General features: G+C 44.4%; 1 protein-coding gene across 3 annotated transcripts in view; it reads right to left on the bottom strand.

The window, feature by feature from the left end:
- Positions 1–12,740: 12,740 nt before the first annotated feature.
- The window catches only part of USP50 (ubiquitin specific peptidase 50), a 433,978-nt gene continuing 426,909 nt past the window's right edge, over positions 12,741–19,809 (bottom strand). Inside the window, exon 7 of one of the 3 annotated variants that reach the window (XM_069624965.1) lies at positions 12,741–13,216. In XM_069624965.1, coding sequence (XP_069481066.1) covers positions 13,046–13,216 — 171 coding nt within the window. In that variant the 3' untranslated portion in view covers positions 12,741–13,045. The remainder of the gene's footprint in view (positions 13,217–19,809) is intronic. The other 2 variants (XM_069624962.1, XM_069624964.1) reach the window with 2 other exon arrangements.

Here is a 19,809-nt window from a genome sequence, read left to right as displayed (position 1 = left end):
CCCCTAATGGGACCATGCTGGACTTCTGGGGGTTCACCGCTATACCGGACAACTTAGCATATCTCTCCATCACTTCCAAAATGTACTGGAGATTTTCTTCTGGGTATCGCAAGTACAGTAGCATGTCATCTGCGTATAGGGAGATCAGATGTCGCTCCCCTTTCACCTCAATGCCTATGGTATCATATTGCTGTCTCAAGTATATTGCTAGAGGTTCCAGGGCCAATATGTAGAGCATTGGAGACCACAGACATCCCTGCCTGGTGCCCCTGCTGAGCTGCCACCTTCCCGATATCACAGATCCTGTCTTAACCCTAGCCAGTGGTTCGCTATACAATATTTTTGCCCACCTTACATATCCAAGCCCTAACCCGTAGCACTCCAGGGCCGCAAGCAGCCATGGCCATTTAACTGAATCAAAGACCTTTATTGCGTCCAAAGACACAATTGCCATTTCATCATCATTTTCGCTACCGCTCTGAATAATTCTATGGAGTCGTCTATGGTTATTGGTAATATTCCTGTTTGGGACATACCCCGTTTGATCCGGGTGTATTAGTTTGCCAATAACCTTCTTCAGTCTATTTGCTAAAAAGGCAGTCAAAATCTTGCTGTCTTGATTCAGCATCGACAAGGGTCTATAGGAGCTGCAGCTGTGCCCAGGCTTGTTAGGTTTGGGGAGCGGTATTATAATGGCCTCTCTCAGCGACTCTGGTAAGCTTCCCGTTACGAATGCTTGGTTTAAGATTTCTAACAGTGGGGGGGAGGACCTCTTCCAAATATACTTTATAAAACTCACTTGGGAGTCCATCTGTCCCCGGGGTTTTGCTAGTAGGCAACTGCCTCACCATCTCCCCTAGTTCTTCTAAGTTAATTGGTGCATCTAGTTCCTCTCTCTCTACCTCACTTATCTTGGGCAATCCTATGTCCTCCAGCATTTCTCTCATCATAGCGCAACTACTCTCACCATCGTCTCCATATAATACCTTATAATAGTCCACAAATACCTGATTAGCTCCCTCTTGGGTGTCCGCTACGCTACCGTCTTCTCTCTCTATAGTCCTGATTGTGACTCTGGGGGTCTCGCTCTTATATAACCATGCCAAAGGTCTCCCCGGTTTATCACCTCCCGCATGCTGTCTCTCTACATATTTTTTGTAATTGAGGTTACACAATCTGTCCCAATATTCTACGCATTTTTGCTGTAGCCTGAGTGTCAATTGTAACTTCTCTGCTTTATCATCTTCGCCCCTTAGAGCCTCTTCTAGTTTCTCCTCCGTCTCCTGTAGTTCAGCTAAAATCCCACCTTGTAGTCCCTTAGATTTTGCTATGGCTACTCCCCTCACCACAACTTTGAAGGACTCCCATAGTGTTCCCGCCAAGTCCACAATCCCAGTATTTGTTTCAAAATAATTTACAATCTCCTCCCTGAAGAGAGGGTCTCTCAATGCTTCCGCTCGCAGACGCCATGTCAGGATCCTCGCTCTCGGGGGGCAGTATTGCCATTCGAGAATCGGGGGCGAGTGGTCCGAAAGGACCCTAGCTTTGTACTCTATTCGTGTAATCTCTGCTATCATTTCAGGTGAAGTAAAGACGTAATCCAACCTCGTGGATAGCTGCTGTGGGGCAGAATAGTGTGAATATTGCCTCTCCTGGGGGTGTCTCACTCCCCATGCATCCTCCAAGCCAAAGTCACTCAGCAATGTCTGTAACGCTTTGGCGGCAGGGGCCGGTCTATCCAGCTTCCCATCCGATCTATCTACCCTCGGGTTCACTACGCAGTTGAAGTCCCCTCCTCAGATCATCGCGCTTCCCACACATGCGCTCAGGTTACTAAACAATGTTCTAATATACGCCGCTGTGTTCTGGTTTGGGGCGTACATATTGACTATGCTTATCTCCCTATTTTCCACCAGTCCCCTCAGTATAACCAATCTCCCATCTGTCTCAGCTACCACTTGCAATCGCTGAAAAGAGACATGTGGCGCCACCCAAATAAGCACTCCCCTCGCATAAGTGGAATATGATGAGCCCACCAACACTCCCTTCCACTTCCCAGCAATCGTATCCATTCTCTCCCGTGTAAGGTGGGTTTCTTGCAACAGTGCAATATCTATTTTTTGCCTACGCAGGTACAACATAACTTTATTCCTCTTTAAATAACTGTTGAGCCCCCGTACATTCCATGTAACTATTTTGAGGTCTCCCATGGCCTATTCAAATTCCATTCCTCCTCCCACAGGTGCAGTCTAACTCTAGGTTCCAATCCAATCTGTATAGGCTCGTTCCCCAATTTTAAACTCTCCTTAACCAAAAACGCCCCAAACTTCCCGTTAATCTCCTCCCACCTCCCGTCCCTTCCCCAACATCACTCCCCTTAACTGTTGCCGAGCTCCATCCCTGGATCTCAGGCTCCCCCACATCTAGCTCTTTCCGGCCCTCACCTGTACTCGAAGCTCCGCAGGGCGAGGCCGCCATAGTGGCTAACCTACTGCTACTACAACTATAATTCGGGGGGTAGGGTGCTTTTGCCCTGCCGCTCCTATTTTACTTCAGTTTAACTACACATTGCTACACACACATGCTGCTATATTCCAGTCCTTTAAGTTTGTTTCAGTCAGTGGTAACCTAGCAAAATATCAGCCTTACTTAGCCACACCCATTAATCTAAATCTTTATCTAGGCACTGCTGGGGTGCCTGCTCTGCGCCTTATCAGTATGCATACAGTATATCTGTCACTTATCGTGTTCCACTTGAGCCTGCTCCGTGTCTCGTTCCGGGCAGCCCTGCAGATCCAGCCATGTCGTTGCTTCTTCCGGGGTATCAAAAAAATACATTTTGTCCTTGTGCACCACCTTCAATTTCGCGGGGTACAGAAGCATATATTTGATCCCAGCTGCACGTAGCCTCCTTTTTATTGCCACATAGCTGTACCGTTGCCTCTGGACGAGCATTGTGTAGTCAGGATACACCGTGATGGTGCTTGACGCCCTTTCAATCATTCCTCCTTTTCGAAAGTACTCCAGTATCTTCTCGCGATCTTTATAGTTCAGTATTTTTGTGATTATCGCCCGGGGAGGGGCCCCAGGCCTCGGCTTCCTCATAAGGGCTCTGTGTGCGCGCTCCACTGAAAACTCCTGCAAGAGCTTTTCAGCCCCTATTCCCTGTAGGAATAGGTTCTCAACGTAGTCTGTCGGGTCCTGTCCTTCCTCCCCCTCCGGCAAGCCTACCACGCGGATATTGTTCCTTCTTGCTCTCCCTTCCGCTTCCTCTGCCCGAGTCTCCAGGTTAGCTACCTGTTGTTTAAGTACGTGGATCTCCTTTGCGTTGTTAGTGCTGGTCTCTGTGTTGATTTTCACCGCACTTTCCAGGCTGCCCGTTCTCTCCACCAGCCCCCCAACATCTTGCCTTAGCAGAGTGACTTCTATGCCTACTGCGTCTATTTTAGCATCCAGGGAAGTGCGCAGCTCTGACATCGCTGTCCCCCATGAGTCCCTCAGCTCTGTGATTGCCGCTAATATCTGATGATTTTCGGTCACTGCGGTGCTCTCCACTGGTGCTATCAAGCCTTTGGGTGTTATGTCCGCAGGGTATTGTTGTGTTTTGGCGAAAAACTCCATTGTGGATTGCTTGTTCTTGTTCTTGCTCACAGCCCCTTGCCCCGTCATCTTGCGGCCTCAGTTATGCGCCCGAGGTTGCCTGGCCTCAGATGTGTCAGTCCTGCTTCTCTGTATTAATTTGGCACCATACGGGGCGATTATCCTAGAGGAGCCCAGGCGGTAGCTTATGTCTGCTGAGCTTTTACTCAGAGTGGGTTGTGCCCTCCCACGTTTCACGTTTCAAAGTGTCTCACCGCGTCCTAGAGACGACGCTTCCCATTGTTGTGATCACCTAGCTTCCAGGCTCCTTGTATTCTGCGCATCACTGTCTGTGTCCCCATCCGCTTAAGCTTGCCCTACATGCCATGCTTCTGTGTGGTGGCATCCACTGTTTATTCCTTTGACTTCTCATAGGCCAGCTGCATCTTTTCAGCCCTCCAGAGTACCCACAGCTCCCATTATTATATTGCCCATTGTTGCCAGGAGCCCAATAGCACTTTCAATAGAGCCGGTTCAATGTTTGTCCCCTGTATTTTCCAGTAGTCGTTACTGCCGGGTGTCCTTTTTCACCCTTATCAGCCACTTTAGTGTTCCTTAAGCAGCCGCTGTGCACTATTCACCGCTTCTTCTGAGGTCTTCCACTTATTGATCCAAGCCGGGCGAGCGCTTCATATGTCGGCCGTAGCACGGCCCATCCATTCCAGTCCCACTGCGCAGGGTTCGCTCTGTCCGTTTATTACGCGGGCGCACACCTCGCGCCACTGCTGCATCCCGGTGCACCCAGCCTGATTCCTTCACGGGATCGCCCCGCTCGCACACTTATCAGTGTGTCGCTTGGGCTCCCGCTGTGTGCGATCGGGGACTGCACAGCGCTGTGTGCCAGCCGCTCGCCTCGCGCTCCCACTGCCCCCGGGCACTTGCCTTCTGGGTCGGCCCGCCTTCGTTAGGGTCCGCGTCGCAGGCCAGCGTCTCACGGAGCAATCACTCGGCTTACAGCCGCAGAGGCTCCGATTTACCTCTGCACGCCTGCATCATACTTTCCACACGGCTGCCAGCTCCACTCAGCCACTCCGGGTGCTTCAGTTTCAGTTCCTTTGTTGACGGCCATTTTATATTACATTGTATCCAGCAGCCGCATTCTTCGCCGAGCGATTCCTTCCGAACTCCACACACGATTCGCCCGATCTGTGTACAGTGTGCAGGGCACCCGTTCCCACGCCTGTGCTGCCAATCCTGTAACCAATAGAGCGTTATTGTAAGTAGTTTCACGGATCATTTGTCGGATCCTCCGGAGCTGCACAGGAAGCATGTCCTACTCCATGGCTTCCTAAGCCACGCACCCCGCTAATACCGTATTCATTGATGCCGGTAGTGCTGTCAGCGCTTTCCATGATGCCGCTAAGGTCCATTTTTTGGACTTTAGCGGCATGCCGGTAATGTCGTTACCGGTATGGCACAAAGCTTGTGCCCGCGAACTCGTAATAGCCCTCTATTAGCGGGCTCTTTACTACACGGACACAGACTTTGCTCCATGCCGGTAAGGACAGTTACTTACCTCCAACCTCGTAATGAGGCCCCTCTCCTGACAAACTCGTTAAGTGGGTTCATATGGACGGGCTCAACAAAATGGGCGACAAGACCCCCAGAATGGGGGCCCTCAGTCCTGCTGGTTTTCTTTTTAGCCACAATTTGGGGAACCTCTGGGAAAATCCTGGTAAATTTTGCCCCGGGACAGTGAACCTCAGGGGTGACCTTGGTACACTTAGCCCCTTGAAGGGGAACCTTAGAGGCTACTCCAGTATCCAGATTAGTTCCATTTTGGGATACCTCAGGGCGAACCCTGGTAAGGCTAGAAATGTTGCAGCCCCTCTAGTACTGGATAACCCTGGGAAGGAGTCAACCGGCCGGGCTGCCCTAAAAAGTAAAGAACTGACCAGACTATTCCTCTTTTTGTCAATGAACTGTTGAAGGTGAGCCAGAGGTAACCGCTGGAACATGTCCTCCCACCTGACAAGCTTACGCTTCAGTGCCACGAACGAATGGAGAGTTATAGTAGACAGGATTCCCACCGATGTTCCGGGCCTAAACACTCCAGGCAAAGAGAATGAGAATCCGCCCTCCCGAAACGATGATGGAGATGAAGATGACCGCGGAACAGGAGCAGGAAGTTTGAAGGACAAAATGGGGAAAAAAACAAAAATCCCAATGATGCAAGTCCGTCCGATCTTGACTGCGCAGATAGGACTGAACAGCGATGCACCGGGCGGGGGCCAGGAAGGCGTGGCTTCAGCCACATTCCGTGGCCTGCCCAAAAAATAAAAGGACAATAATATTTGATGCTTCAAAAAAGTGCTCTGGTCCCGTCCCGAAGGATGGAATGTCCAAAAAGTGTGGAGGAAAGGGGACAGGACGTAGGAATAAGAATTGTTGTCTTGACTCCCAGTAATGTACTCTGACAGCTTGAGGTCTTTAGGAAGACGAGAACTGACCAGTCACTCAACCCTGACAGCAGCCGGTCCTCACAAAAACTCTGCCTGGGAAGATTTTCTTTATGGAAGCTTGAGCTTTCTCTAAGTAGGTATGTGCCCACAAACCTCCTTATCTCTTTGCCAAACGCATCTCCGAACCGGGGGCCCTGAGCCGCTTCACCTGCTTCATAGGTGGTGAGGTCACTCAGTTTCGGGTCAATCTTCAGCAGCAGACTCCTATGTTTCTCTGAGGAGGTGTCGCAGTTGGTGCAGCCCAGGAGGCATACCACACGCTGGGCCCAACTAGCCATATATATATATATATATATATATATATATATTTTTTTTTTTTCTTTTTTTTTTTACTTTTCTCTTTTTCACCTTATATGTTCTCTGTAGGATTTTCCCACAGAATGTCTATTTTGCTGGTTTAGCACTGAGATCTCCAGATCATTGCATCCAAGCTCTTAAAATGTGTGCTTTACACTATTTCCACCTGCGCACGTGCTGTTTGATGCACAAGTGCGCTCCGTAGTAGTAGTTATGAAATATGTCCATACAGCACCACGGCCATGTTATCTCAGCTCCGCCGGTATGAACTATGCGACACAGCTTCACTCCTCCTCCCTGAGGGTGAGGGCCCTGGTCCTGCTCGCAAATGCGACAGAGCTGGTCCTCGTTCATGCTATGAGTAGAAGCACAAGACCCACTCTGCGCATTTGGCAGAATCCTGTTTGCGCGCACGCTCTACAACTCATGCGCAGCTTACAATGAAAGAATATCAGCCAAACCACTTAAATGTAACTTTCAATTAAGATTACACTGAGTGCCACGTTTCACGCTTGTGTCCAACAATTACATCTAAATCAGTGCATAGTGTGAAATATGTAGATAAATTCTCTGCAATAAGAAAAAACATCACTTATCTGACTGAAGAGGGAGCTTAATAAGAGGTGGAGCCTGGAACGTGAAGTAACTTAGATGGCTACAGACAGGACATAGGATGAACTACAGAAATAGATCAGAAGGGAAATGTTTTTCCAGAAGGAAAAAAAAGGAAAATGTAAAGATCCTTGTTTTTTCTGTTTGAAGGGTTGAAACTGCTGACGAGTGCATTAAAGAAGTTGAGGCATAATGCTTGCCTCCGGTCTTGACATAGAATCAGCATGCACTCAGTTCTGTAGTCGTTGATTCTACCACCAAATGCTGGTGCCAGCATGTGTCCTCTTCATCAGCTCGTCCCTAAACACAAGTCACACCAACAGAATCTAACCCCATCCAGCGAAAGAGCTGGCTTTTTATTTTCTACAACTATGCGCTGAGGCAAGACATTCTGTTCACAAGTTACTTGCTCCCTTTTTATGAGTGTGTCGTGTGAGAACATATGCAAATGGCTGCACTGTGCAAATGGGCAGACCCTCTTCTGTGACCCACAGAGAACCTCTTCCAGATAACGATGCTTCGGTCCAAAGGATGAAACTGAAGTGTTTGTGATGCTTGAATATCTGGACCAAGAAAAGGAAGGAGGCAGTTGCCGCTGATTGGCCACCTTTCAAGAGGAGGACTTTAATGATAAAAACCTAATGTAAGTGCTACCTGCCTCCCAAAGGAGTAAATAATATCAATAAACACTTCTGGTGTCTGTCCTGCCCACTCACCTGCCCACAAACTCCCATATTGAAGAGTTTAGGTTTGCTTCTTGAGTTTATTGTAGCATTTGCTCTTTGGATTTGCTCAACTATACTGATTAGTATGTAAAAACGCAAAGTTGCAATGCAGGCAAAGATGTACAGGACTAGCCTGACTTACATTTTGCGTGAGATCCAGTTGTTGCTCATGTTAACTTGGTGGTGGTTTGTCCAACTAACACATGATTTTAAATGTTTCCGTATATGAGGCTCAGAATAAGAATTGCCATCAATTCTTAAGGGATATCAAATTTGTGGATCTCACTATTTAGAGTCTAAAATGCATTTTAAAATTTATATTATTGGCTGAAGAATCCAGAGAGTAGTTATGGCAAAACTTCCATTTGAATTAGGTTTATTTGAGCTGTGAGAGCACATTTGGAGCAGAGACTGCAAGCCGATTTATGAAACTATTCCTCAATGAATACAATTTTGCTCAAAGGTCTAGTGGACTTGTAATCCCTAAATGCAAAATGAGATCGCTTAGATTCTGTATAAGTGAGACATGCAAATGTGTTAACTCACTCACTGAACCATTTAAAGAGTTCATTTCTGCTGACCTCTCACATGGATTAGTTGATGACCACATGATTTGGATACATTTTTATCATGCATTTTGAACTGAATAGTTATGCATGATTGTTAACACATTCATTTTTGTGTGTCTATTGGTAAAGTACCTTTAAGGAACTCTTCTTAGCCAGCATGCTGCAAAACAGGTAGAACCAGTTTGGCCCATTTGTGACTTTTTGTTTAACAAAATTAACATATTTCAATACCATAGATTGATTGGTCATAATTGGACATTATTTCGACAGAATCTACTTTGTGATGATTGCAGTGTATTGTTTAAAACTTAGTTGAAACATTGCACAGAAAATAAACATGTGCATTTGTTTTATGCCAAGATAAGCATTTTGTATTAACTTCAGTGGAGAATTGGCCCGATTTAATTTATCCAACCCTGGTCTGAACGGGACAAAATAGGCCCAACCACCCAAAAAAAAGCGACACTTTACAAATCACAGTGCATGACTTTTTTCATCACAAGCTGTTTTAGAAGTAGTAAAGGGCATGTAATTTAGGAAACTGTGTGAAATTTTGCATTTATTTCACCAGTAAAACTACATGCTGCACAGTGCACTCATATATATGAAAGTGGCCCATGCTAGCCCTGAAAACCGGCCTGCTCAACCCTCTCAGGCTATGTTCTACTGACAAATGGGCCAGTTAAGGAAAACCATAGTCTTGCAAGAGCATAAAGCTCTACATCCTATGACACTGAGGGGCCTTGGTCGACAACCAGACCTATTTCCTTGAAAACATCTATCCCAGGCCACAAGAATAATTTTACAAAACCCTAGTTATTTATTTATTTATTTCGTTGATTTAATCAAATTAATGATTTTTACAAAACATAGTTGAAGAAATCAGTAGAAAAGTTGAGATGAGGAAACATTTACAATCAAAGACTCTTAACAAAGGAAATTCATAAAGACAAAATGGACTTTAAGGTTTGAGTGGTCGCGATTGTCCAGGTATTTCGTTCTCCGCTCATTAGGCGACCCCACCAGAATTCTTCCTCCCTGATGTGGGATGCCTGGAGATGTTGTTGCAGATACTTTTCGCCAATATCTTGGGTACCTGGACAGTTGAGAAGCAAATGCCGAATAGTTTCGACTTTTGAGCTATCTTTACAAAAACGACATATATCTGAATCACTCAGTCCTCTTCGTTTCAGAATCTCATTTGTCTGCAGTAGATTTAAGCATGCTCTCAAAAAAAGGTTTCTGGCGGCTTTGTTTGGGAACCTACTCAGATAGTTAGGGACCGTGTTTAATTTGCTGTTGTAGGGCGGGAGATGTTGAACTGATTTCGCTTTTTCTGCAAAGTCCAGAGTCTTTATCCAATCACACTCTGCCATTTTATTTTTTATTTTTGAAGGATTTCGCACCAGCTCTTGTTCCGAGAAATGGAGTTCCAGTAGTTTTGCTTTTCTTGCTGTTTCCCAAGATTTTAGCTCCAGGCATCGCGTCCTTTTGACCTCAGCGTGAATCATCGCTAACACGCGGGGGCAATCGGGTAACAGCATTTTCCTGTAGAGCATCATAGATTTAATCTCCACAGTTCCTTGCAGTGAAAGTAAACCTATTTCCCTTCTGATTAAGGGTGCCGATGTGGATTTTGGCAACCCCAGAACCGTGCGCCAAAAGTACCCCTCTAATTTCAGCCATAAATGGAAAGGCACATGAGGGAGAGCGTCCGCTGCATAGGTGATTGATGGAACTACCTTTGTACGGTAAAATTTGATCACTGGAAGCAGAGAAAAACGCCCGTACTTTCTGTCTAATGCTCGCGCCTGTGCTGCCAGTTTCTTAACCTTGTCTGTCAGACACATCTGGAATGCTACATTTGTTCTAGAACTGTCCAAGGTGACTCCTAAGTATTTTATAGTTGACACTTTCTCGAGAACCTTGCCTTCCAAGTACCAGGATAATTTTTCTTGTCGCCGTTTGAATTTTTCCATCGTCAAGATTTTGGTCTTTGCAACGTTGATGGTTAAGTTGTTCTCGCAGACATAAGCAGCAAGGTTATTAAGCTGACGCTGTAGACCGATTGGGGTCAAGTCCATTAGGATTAGATCGTCTGCATAAAGTAACCTTGTAGTTTTGCAGTCTCCCAATAACGGTGGAAAGGAACGAATTAATTGCTCTGAATCTTTGAAATCACTGAGGTAAGCGATAAAAAGTGCGGGAGCAAGTGGACATCCCTGCTTTACTCCTCTGTCAACCAGAATTTCAGATGATAACAAGCCTGCTTGATTTAACCTAAGGCGAAGCTTGGTGTTCTTGTGTAATGCCTGAATTGGTTGGAGTATTTCTGCTGGACAATTCCACTTGGACAGTTTCCTCCACAAGTTTGCTCGATTGACTTGATCAAAGGCTTGCGCCAAATCGATAAAGGCCAGGAACACTCTTGGAGCTCCTGCTAGCACCTTACTTTTTAGCGCACTGAGAAACATAATATTTGTGGATGTGCCATTTTTCTTGGTAAAACCCGTTTGAAATGGGTCTAAGCGATCTGTGTTATCAAACCATCGATGAAATTGCTGAAGTAGTAAGGAACCAAACACCTTTCCAATCGTGTCCAAGAGAGCTATAGGACGATAGTTCTTGGGATCGTCTTTTAGCCCCTTTTTGAAGATAGGGACGACTATTGAGGTTGTCCATGAGAGCGGGATTTGTCTGGCCTTTTTGCATCGTCTGAAGATGCCACTGATCAATGCAGACCATTCTGTTGGAAATTGTTTTAGGTCCAGGTTTGTAACACCGTCCGGGCCAGGGGCTCTGGACGGTTTAAGCCTACGAAGTATTTTAGTGATCTCTTCTTTATTGCTCAGATCAACCCACGGTTCCAAGTTTGTATTTTCCAGTGAAGGCCCCGAGTGCGTGGGTGCCTGAAAAAGGTTTGAATAGAATTTTATCCAAGCAGTTTCACCAATTGGGTTTGTTAGTGGTTCGCCAAAAGGCGAGTTCGTGGATCTAATTAAAGCCCAAAATTCTCTTGGATAATGACCACTGACCAATTTTAGCATGGCTTCCGCGTCTTTTTGGTAAAGATTACACCGTTGTTGTTTAATCCATGTTCTATAGGTTTTCTGCACTTGCATAAAGAGCGCCTGATTTTCTGGCGTAGGGAATGCTTTCACCCTTCTTTTTGCTTGTCTTAATTGGCGCCTTTTCAAAACCAGTTCTTTACTGTATTCGTGTGAGATAACTTTGTTTTGTCGTCCCTGACCCTTGAAGTCTGACCTGTAAGGTAACAAAAGTGGTTGGTAATCTGGTAATCGCAGAAACTCCTGTTCTTTTTGTTCTTTGCCTGTGTTCTCGTACTGAAACTTTATTGCAGAAATAGCAGCTGCTGTCAGTTTTAGACGTGTTTGTTGGCTGTTCGCCCCGACAGGAGCAGGCATAACCAAACTGTGAGTGGGGTTTGTCTTCCACTTTAACACCAACAAGTTGTGATCACTCTCCTTGGTTTTTAGTACTTCGAATGATGTTGTAAGAGTAGACAAATGTCTACTAATGAAGATATGGTCAATGTCCGCGTGCGAATTTCCTCTTTCCCAAGTAAATGGTCTCCCTTGTCTAGAGAAAAGATCACCTGCACTCAGCAGGTCGCACGCTGACATCAAAGACAACCATTTGTCCCCTCGTTTGTTTCTGAGGGATGAAAAGAGAGGGGGATGCTCTACTACTTCGAGCGGCACCCAAGTACAATTTAAGTCTCCACAGATAACCAACAGTGCTTCCGGATTATTCACCAGGACTTCGTTAATGGTCTCTCTAGACAGGGCAATAAAAGAGACATCCCTCAAGGCTGCAGGATTCCAGTAGTTATTACAAAGTTGTCAATCACTTAATAATGTCAATTTTCAATCTGTGAGGCCCACATTACATACAAAGCAGTTGCAAACAAAGCACCACTCTTCTGCGCCAAGGCATTCACCATTGCTCAAGGCCAGCACAACATGAGAAGCCAAAACATCACAAGGCTGGGAAAATAAGAACTACCAGAGGGGGTAAAACAGGAAACAGGCATTTTCCTGCTAAGCATCCTGTATCTGGAAGAAGTTATGAATGCAGATAAGATTGTCAGCATCCATCCAAAACTTCAAGAAGGGCCTACTCTTGAAAGAGCATCTCACCAATCATGTATCGCTCCACTCAACCCTAATTCTCCCTTCTGGAGCTCAGCCACTCCAATCCTCACCCTTGCCATCCCAGCTCCTCTGCAACCCTTGCCCCCATTACTTTTAACAACCTTGCTGTGTCTTGTATGTACAGCGCTGCGTTGGTTCTCCGCTAGGTTTGATCTGTATAAATCACATACGTACATCACATACATGCAGGTATTCATGCATGCAAACACACATACCTACATCAGGCGGGTAAAAGGGTTACTGATGTTTGGGCACAGTGTTAGCAAATCAGAAAGTTTTTCTTTTTTAATGTAAAAATTATTTTGTTCTTACCTATTTTCTTTCTCTTAACATAGTGATATAGAAGGCATATAACTTGAAGTGAAAGGTTTGGACAAAAGAAAATAGAATAGTTTATAGCAAAATAAATTCTGAGCATGCCCCTTCTTGTAAAGTGCACCAAGGCCAAAGATATATAATGATTACATACAGATTTAGAACATAATGATATAACAGTAAATATCAGTTAATCGTAACTATCCCAGCAATCAAACACACACATTTTCTAAAATTGTAAGGTGTTATTATTAGAGCATGAGTGGTTCGTTGCTATAGAATAAGATATAAGCAGCTGGACTCTGTATTGTTGATTCAGGAACGTTAAAGCATCTTGTGTCATCAAAAGTGCTCCATAGCTCAGTTCGACTGTTTTTACAGTATGCGGTATAGTGCCCCCAGTCCATGTCACCAAAATGGTTCTGTGAATAGAAGCACAGTTCACATATGTGTTATCAGTCTATTTCTTTACAAGTTACAATTGCAGTTTATTAACTCAAAACTATATATTACACTTTTGGCTTTTGTTATTCCACAAAGAGCTAGTGTTTCAAAGCCTATAATTAATGGTAATGGTTGTATCACCAACAGCTCACTGCTTAATTAATAGCAATTGTCTTATTTCTTTTAACTGGGGATTTTAACAAATGTGAACCCATTGCTTATTTAACATTATTAAAATAAAGTACAGGTATGGCGTACCTTGGATCTTTTTGCTAAATCACACCATCTAGATATTATTACATAAATGAAGAATGGCAAAAGAGCTGATGTCAAGAACAGCATTTTCTTTCCAGGACCAAAAAGTAGAGGAAGTGCTTAAATCAAAACATTTAAATACAAATCCAACAAAATAGACAAATAAGTATACATTTTGTTAAATATGGGTTAAATGAAGGGCTCACTAATCGATGTAATCCAGGGCAAAACGGCTATCTAGGAATCTTCCCAACCAGCGCTGGCCTTGATACTATACCATCAATATCCCAGGCAATCACAAAATTGACTAACTCTGGGATTATAGAGCTGTGTGACTGCTCTCCTAGGCAGTGCTCGAGATAAGAGTAAAAAGAAAAACGTTAACTGTAAAACAGAAAACGTTCTTAATAAATACTTCTTTGGACGTAGTTATTCATGCACATTCAAATAATCATGTTTACCTCTTCAGGTCAGGCATTAATAATAGTTTCTACCTGTGGCACTACGTGTACTACTGGTCCAAACATATCCATGGAGCTGTGAGGTCAAAAGCAGGGGGACAGGCACCTTATGTGTCTTTTTTTCCTATTTTGTTTATTGAGAGTATTTTTACTGCCTATTTTTATTTTTGGGGAGTATTTGCCAATTATTAGGGAGTAAAAGTGGCTGATACACCCCTTAGCTGTAGGGCTGCTCCTAGGATGGGGTATGAATGAGTGGGGTAGTTACTGGCTGTAGTTAATGGATTCCCCTCGGTCTTCTTTTGAACTTTATGGCTGGACCATACCTGTAAAAGGCTGATCCACAGTTTAGGATTTTACTTTGATCAATTGTGGGGATGTAACTGCTTGATGTTTTCTGGCTTGTCACTCTTTCTGCTAGCAGCTCAGAGCATTTGCTGTGGGCTACTGTCAGAGAGGGAAACACAGTGAGTCAAATGATGGTGAGCACCGAAGAAACACTTGAGTTTGATGGCGCTTCACTGTATGGTTTCTCTGGGCTTGCGCTGTAGGGAAAGGAACAAAGCATCTGTTTTGGAAGTGGACATGCTATGTAATTGGTACGGGAAAGTGTGGCATGCCTCTGGTATTTAAGCAGACTTGCTGAGAGAGAGTCCAATTTCAAAATGTGATGTGCCCCTGATGTCTGAGCGGGTGTTGAGGCAAAGGCATTTACTTTCTTTGCTACATTGTTTTCTTATAGTGCAGAATTCAGTTCCCTTAAAGGGCCAGTATTTACAACTTCCTCTGCTCCAGGAAACCTAAAGTAAGTCTCTCTGGAATCTGATAGAACATTGCCTTACTGATTCCATATTGTTTCTGCCCCCAGGTGTAGGTGCCATCTGTATTAAAGGGGTAGTTTCCTTAAATAGTCTCATGTGATGTCCTCTGCCCTAGGGCAGGATCTGAGTTTGAGTGACCAGTGTATCCTCCATATACCACCCCGGGTCTATCATCCTCTAGCTCAGTGAGGCGCCGGTCCTCCTGGGCCACCCGACTGGATGTTCCCAGAGTTAGGTATGGGACTTTGTAACAGTTCATAGACTCTCTGCTGATATGTTTTCATTATACGTAGAACAAGGCTCATCAAATTGCTGAGTTCAAGCTCTGTTCCATTGCTACCGATTAGTAATACTGAAAATATCGGGGACTTACAGGCCAACATTTTCAAGAGAATTCTCAATCCCTAGGAAAGCCTACCATGGTATTTAGTCATCCAAATGAAAAAGATACCGGCACTTTCTAGTTGCTGAAGGAGCTTACTTACGACATATACAGTGATGGCTCTAAACAAATAAAGAAACTTTGAAAGAAGTGCCATCTTAATTTGGCAAATACATTCAATAATCAATAGAGTTAATCTATTGTGTTTCTTTAATGTTTCGTTTGTTTCAACCAATAGCTTTCTGTTGTTTTTTTAAAATGTTTTCAGGATTCTGGTTGATTCATCTCCAAATACGCACTTTTTAAAAAAATCAGCGCAGTGATAAAAGCATAAGTAATTTAACAGCTACAACCTGTGATTTTCCTACATCTGACTCATACAGTGAATATTGAGCAACTGGACAGCTAAGTGTTGGACAGTCAGTAATGCTCCCAATAGGTTGTTTAAAACTAGGGTCAATGTCGCCTGCGAAAATAGCAAATATAAAGCTGTTATTGATACTTTACAGCTCCTTTTCATGTGTAGGTCTAAAGAGATAGGGCTCTAAGGTACAGATGGAGCCACTAGTCTGGTGATCCCTGAGGTCTTCCCCTGCTGCTCTTGATAGTCTTAGATGGGCTGTGGCCTGCCAAAAAAATAAAAGGACAATAATATTTGATGCTTCAAAAAGTGCTCCGGTCCCGCCCCGAAGGATGGAATGTCCGAAAAGTATGGAGGAAAGGGGACAGGATGTAAGAATAAAAAGAGTCTTGTCTTGACTCCCAATAGTGGGCTCTGACACCTTGAGGTCTTTGGGAAGACGAGAACTGACCGGTCGCTCAACCCCGATGGCAGCCGGTCCCCACAAAAATTCTGCCGGGGAATATTTTCTTTATAGGAAGCTTGAGCTTTCTCTGAGGAGGTTTGTGGGCACATATACCTCCTTATCTCTTTGCCAAACGCATCTCCGAACCGGGGGCCCTGAGCCGCTTCACCTGCTTCATAGGTGCTGAGGTCACTCAATTTCGGGTCAGTCTTCAGAAGCAGACTCCTACGTCTCTCTGAGGAGGTGTTGCAGTTGGTGCAGCCCAAGAGACATACCGCACGCTAGGCCAAACTAGCCAGGGTATCTACCTGCACTTCCTCGCCCGTGTGTCTTGCTCTCTCCGCTACATCAATTATTTTTGCTAAAGGGCCCATGGCATCTAGCAACTTCTTCTGGCAGCTCTTTTAGGACCTGTCCATACATTTCATGAGGTCTTTTGAGATCTTTCTAACAAAAGTCATCATTTTGGGGTCAAGTTCGGGTGCCTCAGCTACCTTTCCTGCTTGATCTGGATGCGGACACTCCACTTTCATGCGTGTCCTGGTATCTTTGTCCAAGGCTTTCCTTATCCTTTGCGCCATGTACCTGGCTACTCTTGGTGAGGGCTGCCAGTATGAGGACATGGGATTCTGGATGTCGTCTGGATCGAGCATATCTGTCATGTCTGGCTCCAGCGTTTCCAGATGCTTCTCTTTCCTGGCGTTCTTGCCCCCCCACCACGCCTGGGGCCAGTTCTCGCTTACCCTCTTCTTTTTATGAGGATGCAGATGGTTCTGGCAGTTCTCCGCCTGTGTCCTCATCAGTATTACCCATATTGTCTTCCCCTGGGGAGGAGATAAGGATGCCTGGCACTACTGTCCTTTGGAGATGGTGTTCTTTTAGCTTACCAAAGGTGACAGCAGCCTCTGGGGTCTGTTTCTCTACCCCATAGCGTGGACCTGGGGGATTAGAAGACAATTTACTCTTCTGGGTCATGTTAATCCCCTGAAGGCTCTCCTCCGTGGCGGTGGCCCTCACGGATGTGCTTTCTTTATGTCTTTGGGTGCTCTTACTTTTCTGCCCTATGATATATTCTAGGCTTGCCAGTCTTTCTTGTATAGGCCTCACTCCTTCTGCCACAGCTTCCACTAATTAGTCCCCAAGCACCTGCTTAAAACTGAGCGTCAAGCCGCTTGCTGTGTGCTCCTCTTCGCTCCACTCGTACTCTGACATTTTGGTGGCAGGAGGGCTACTTTACGGTGCCAGTGCCTGAACAGAAGCAGGCTGCGACGCAAGTCCGCTGAGGCAATTATCGTGTTAGTTTGGCTTGTGCCCCAGCTTCCAGCTGCCTTTATACAGTATGAATTAATATATATATATGTATACATATATATATTTTGCTGGTTTAGCACTGAGATCTCCAGATCACTGAATCCAAGCTCTTAAAATGTGTGCTTTAAACTATTTCTGCATGCGCACATGCTGTTTGATCCACAAGTGCGCTCCGTAGTAGTAGTTATGAAATGTGCCCATACAGCACAGGGCCTTGTTACCTCGGCTCCACCGGTATGAATTATGCGACACAGCTCCACTCCTCCTCCCTGAAGGTGTGGGCCCCTGGTCCTGCTCGCAAATGCGACAGAGCTGGTCCTCGTTCGTGCTATGAGTAGAAGCACAGGGCCCACTCGGCGCATTTGGCAGAATACTGTTTGCGCGCATGCTATACAACTCATGCGCAGCTTACAATGAAAGAATATCAGCCAAACCACTTAAATGTAACTTTCAATTAAGATTACACTGTGTGCCGCGTTTCACGCTCGTGTCCAACAATTACATCTAAATCAGTTCATAGTGTGAAATATGTAGATAAATTATTTATCTGCAATAAGAAAAAAACATCACTTATCTGCCTGAAGATCAGCTTAATAAGAGGTGGAGCTTGGGACAGGAAGAAACTTAGATGGCTACAGACAGGACATAGGATGAGCTACTGAAATAGATCAGAAGGGAAATGTTTTTTCCAGAAGGAAAAAAAAGGAAAATGGAAAGTTCTTTGTTTTTTCTGTTTGAAGTGTTCAAACTGCTGACGAGTAGATTAAAGAAGTTGAAGCATAATGCTTGCCTCCGGTCTTGACAAAGAATCAGCATGCACTCAGTTCTGTAGTTGTTGATTCTACCACCAAATGCTGGGGCTAGCATATGTCCTCTTCATCAGCAGGTCCCTAAACACAAGTCACACCAACAGAATCTAACCCCATCCAGTGAAAGAGCTGGCTTTTTATTTTCCGCAACAATGCGCTGAGGCAAGACATTCTGTTCTCAAGTTACTTGCTCCCTTTTTATGAGTGTGTTGTGTGAGAACATATGCAAATGGAAGCACTGTGCAAATGGGCAGACCCTCTTCTTTGACCCACAGAGACCCTCTACAAGATAATGATGCTTCGGTCCAAAGGATGAAACTGTAGTGTTTGTGATGCTTGAATATCTGGACCAAGAAATGGAAGGAGGCAGTTGCCGCCCATTGGCCACCTTTCAAGAGGTGGACTTTGATGATAAAAACCTAATGTAAGTGCTACCTGCCTCCCAAAGGAGTAAATAATATCAATAAAAAACTTCTGGCATCTGTCCTGTCCACTCGCCTGCCCAAAAACTGCCATATTGAAGAGTTTAGGTTTGCTTCTTGAGTTTATTGTAGCATTTGCTCTATGGATTTGCTTAACTATACTGATTAGTATGTAAAAACGCAAAGTTATGATGCAGGCAAAGTTGTAGAGGACTAGCCTGACTTACATTTTGCATGAGATCCAGTTGTTGCTCATGTTAACTTGGTGGTGGTTTGTCCAACTAACAGTTACCCATGATTTTAAATGTTTCTGTATATGAGGATCAGAATAAGAATTGCAATTAATTTTTAAGGGATATCAAATTTGTGGATCTCACTATTTAGAATCTAAAATGCATTTTAAAATACCTATTATTGGCTGAGGAATCCAGAGATGAGTTATGGTAAAACTTCCATTTGAATTAGGGTCATTTGAGCTGTGAGAGCAAATTTGGAGCAGAGACTGCAAGCCGATTCATGAAACTATTCATCAATTAATACAATTGTGCTCAAATGGCTAGTGGACTTGTAATCCCTAAATGCAAAATGAGATCGCTTAGATTCTGTATAAGTGCGACATGCAAATGTGTTAACTGACTCACGGAACCATTTAAAGAGTTCATTTCTGCTGACCTCTCACATGGATTAGTTGATGACCGCATGATTTGGATTCATTTTATCATGCATTTTGAACTGAATAGTTATGCATGATTGTTAACGCATTCATTTTTGCGTGTCTATTGGTAAAGTCACTTTAAGGAACTCTTCTTAGCCAGCACGCAACACTGCAAAACAGGGAGAACCAGTTTGGCCCATTTGTGACGTTTTGTTTAACAAAATGGACATATTGCAATACCATAGATTGATTGGTCATAATTGGACATTATTTCGACAGAATCTACTTCGTGATGATTGCATTGTATTGTTTAAAACTTAGTTGAAACATTGCACAGAAAATATACATGGGCATTTGTTTTATGCCAAGATAGGCATTTTGTAATAACTTCAGTGGAGAATTGGCCTGATTTAATTCCTCCAACCACGGTCTGAACGGAACAAAATAGGCCCAAGCACCCAAAAAAAGTGACACTTTACAAATCACAGTGCATGACTTTTTTTCATCACAAGCTGTTTTAGAAGTAGTAAAGGGCATATCATTTGGGAAACTGTGTGAAATTGTGCATTTATTTCACCAGTAAAACTACATGCTGCACAGTGCACTAATATATGAAAGTGGCCCATGTTAGCCCTGAAAACAGGCCTGA

The sequence above is a fragment of the Ambystoma mexicanum genome, chromosome 11, assembly GCF_040938575.1.
Source record: "Ambystoma mexicanum isolate Mex_15411 chromosome 11, UKY_AmexF1_1, whole genome shotgun sequence".
In the NCBI taxonomy this organism is placed as follows: domain Eukaryota; kingdom Metazoa; phylum Chordata; class Amphibia; order Caudata; family Ambystomatidae; genus Ambystoma; species Ambystoma mexicanum.
The sequence above is the reverse complement of the archived record's forward strand: the minus strand, read 5'-3'. Positions and strand labels throughout refer to the sequence as shown.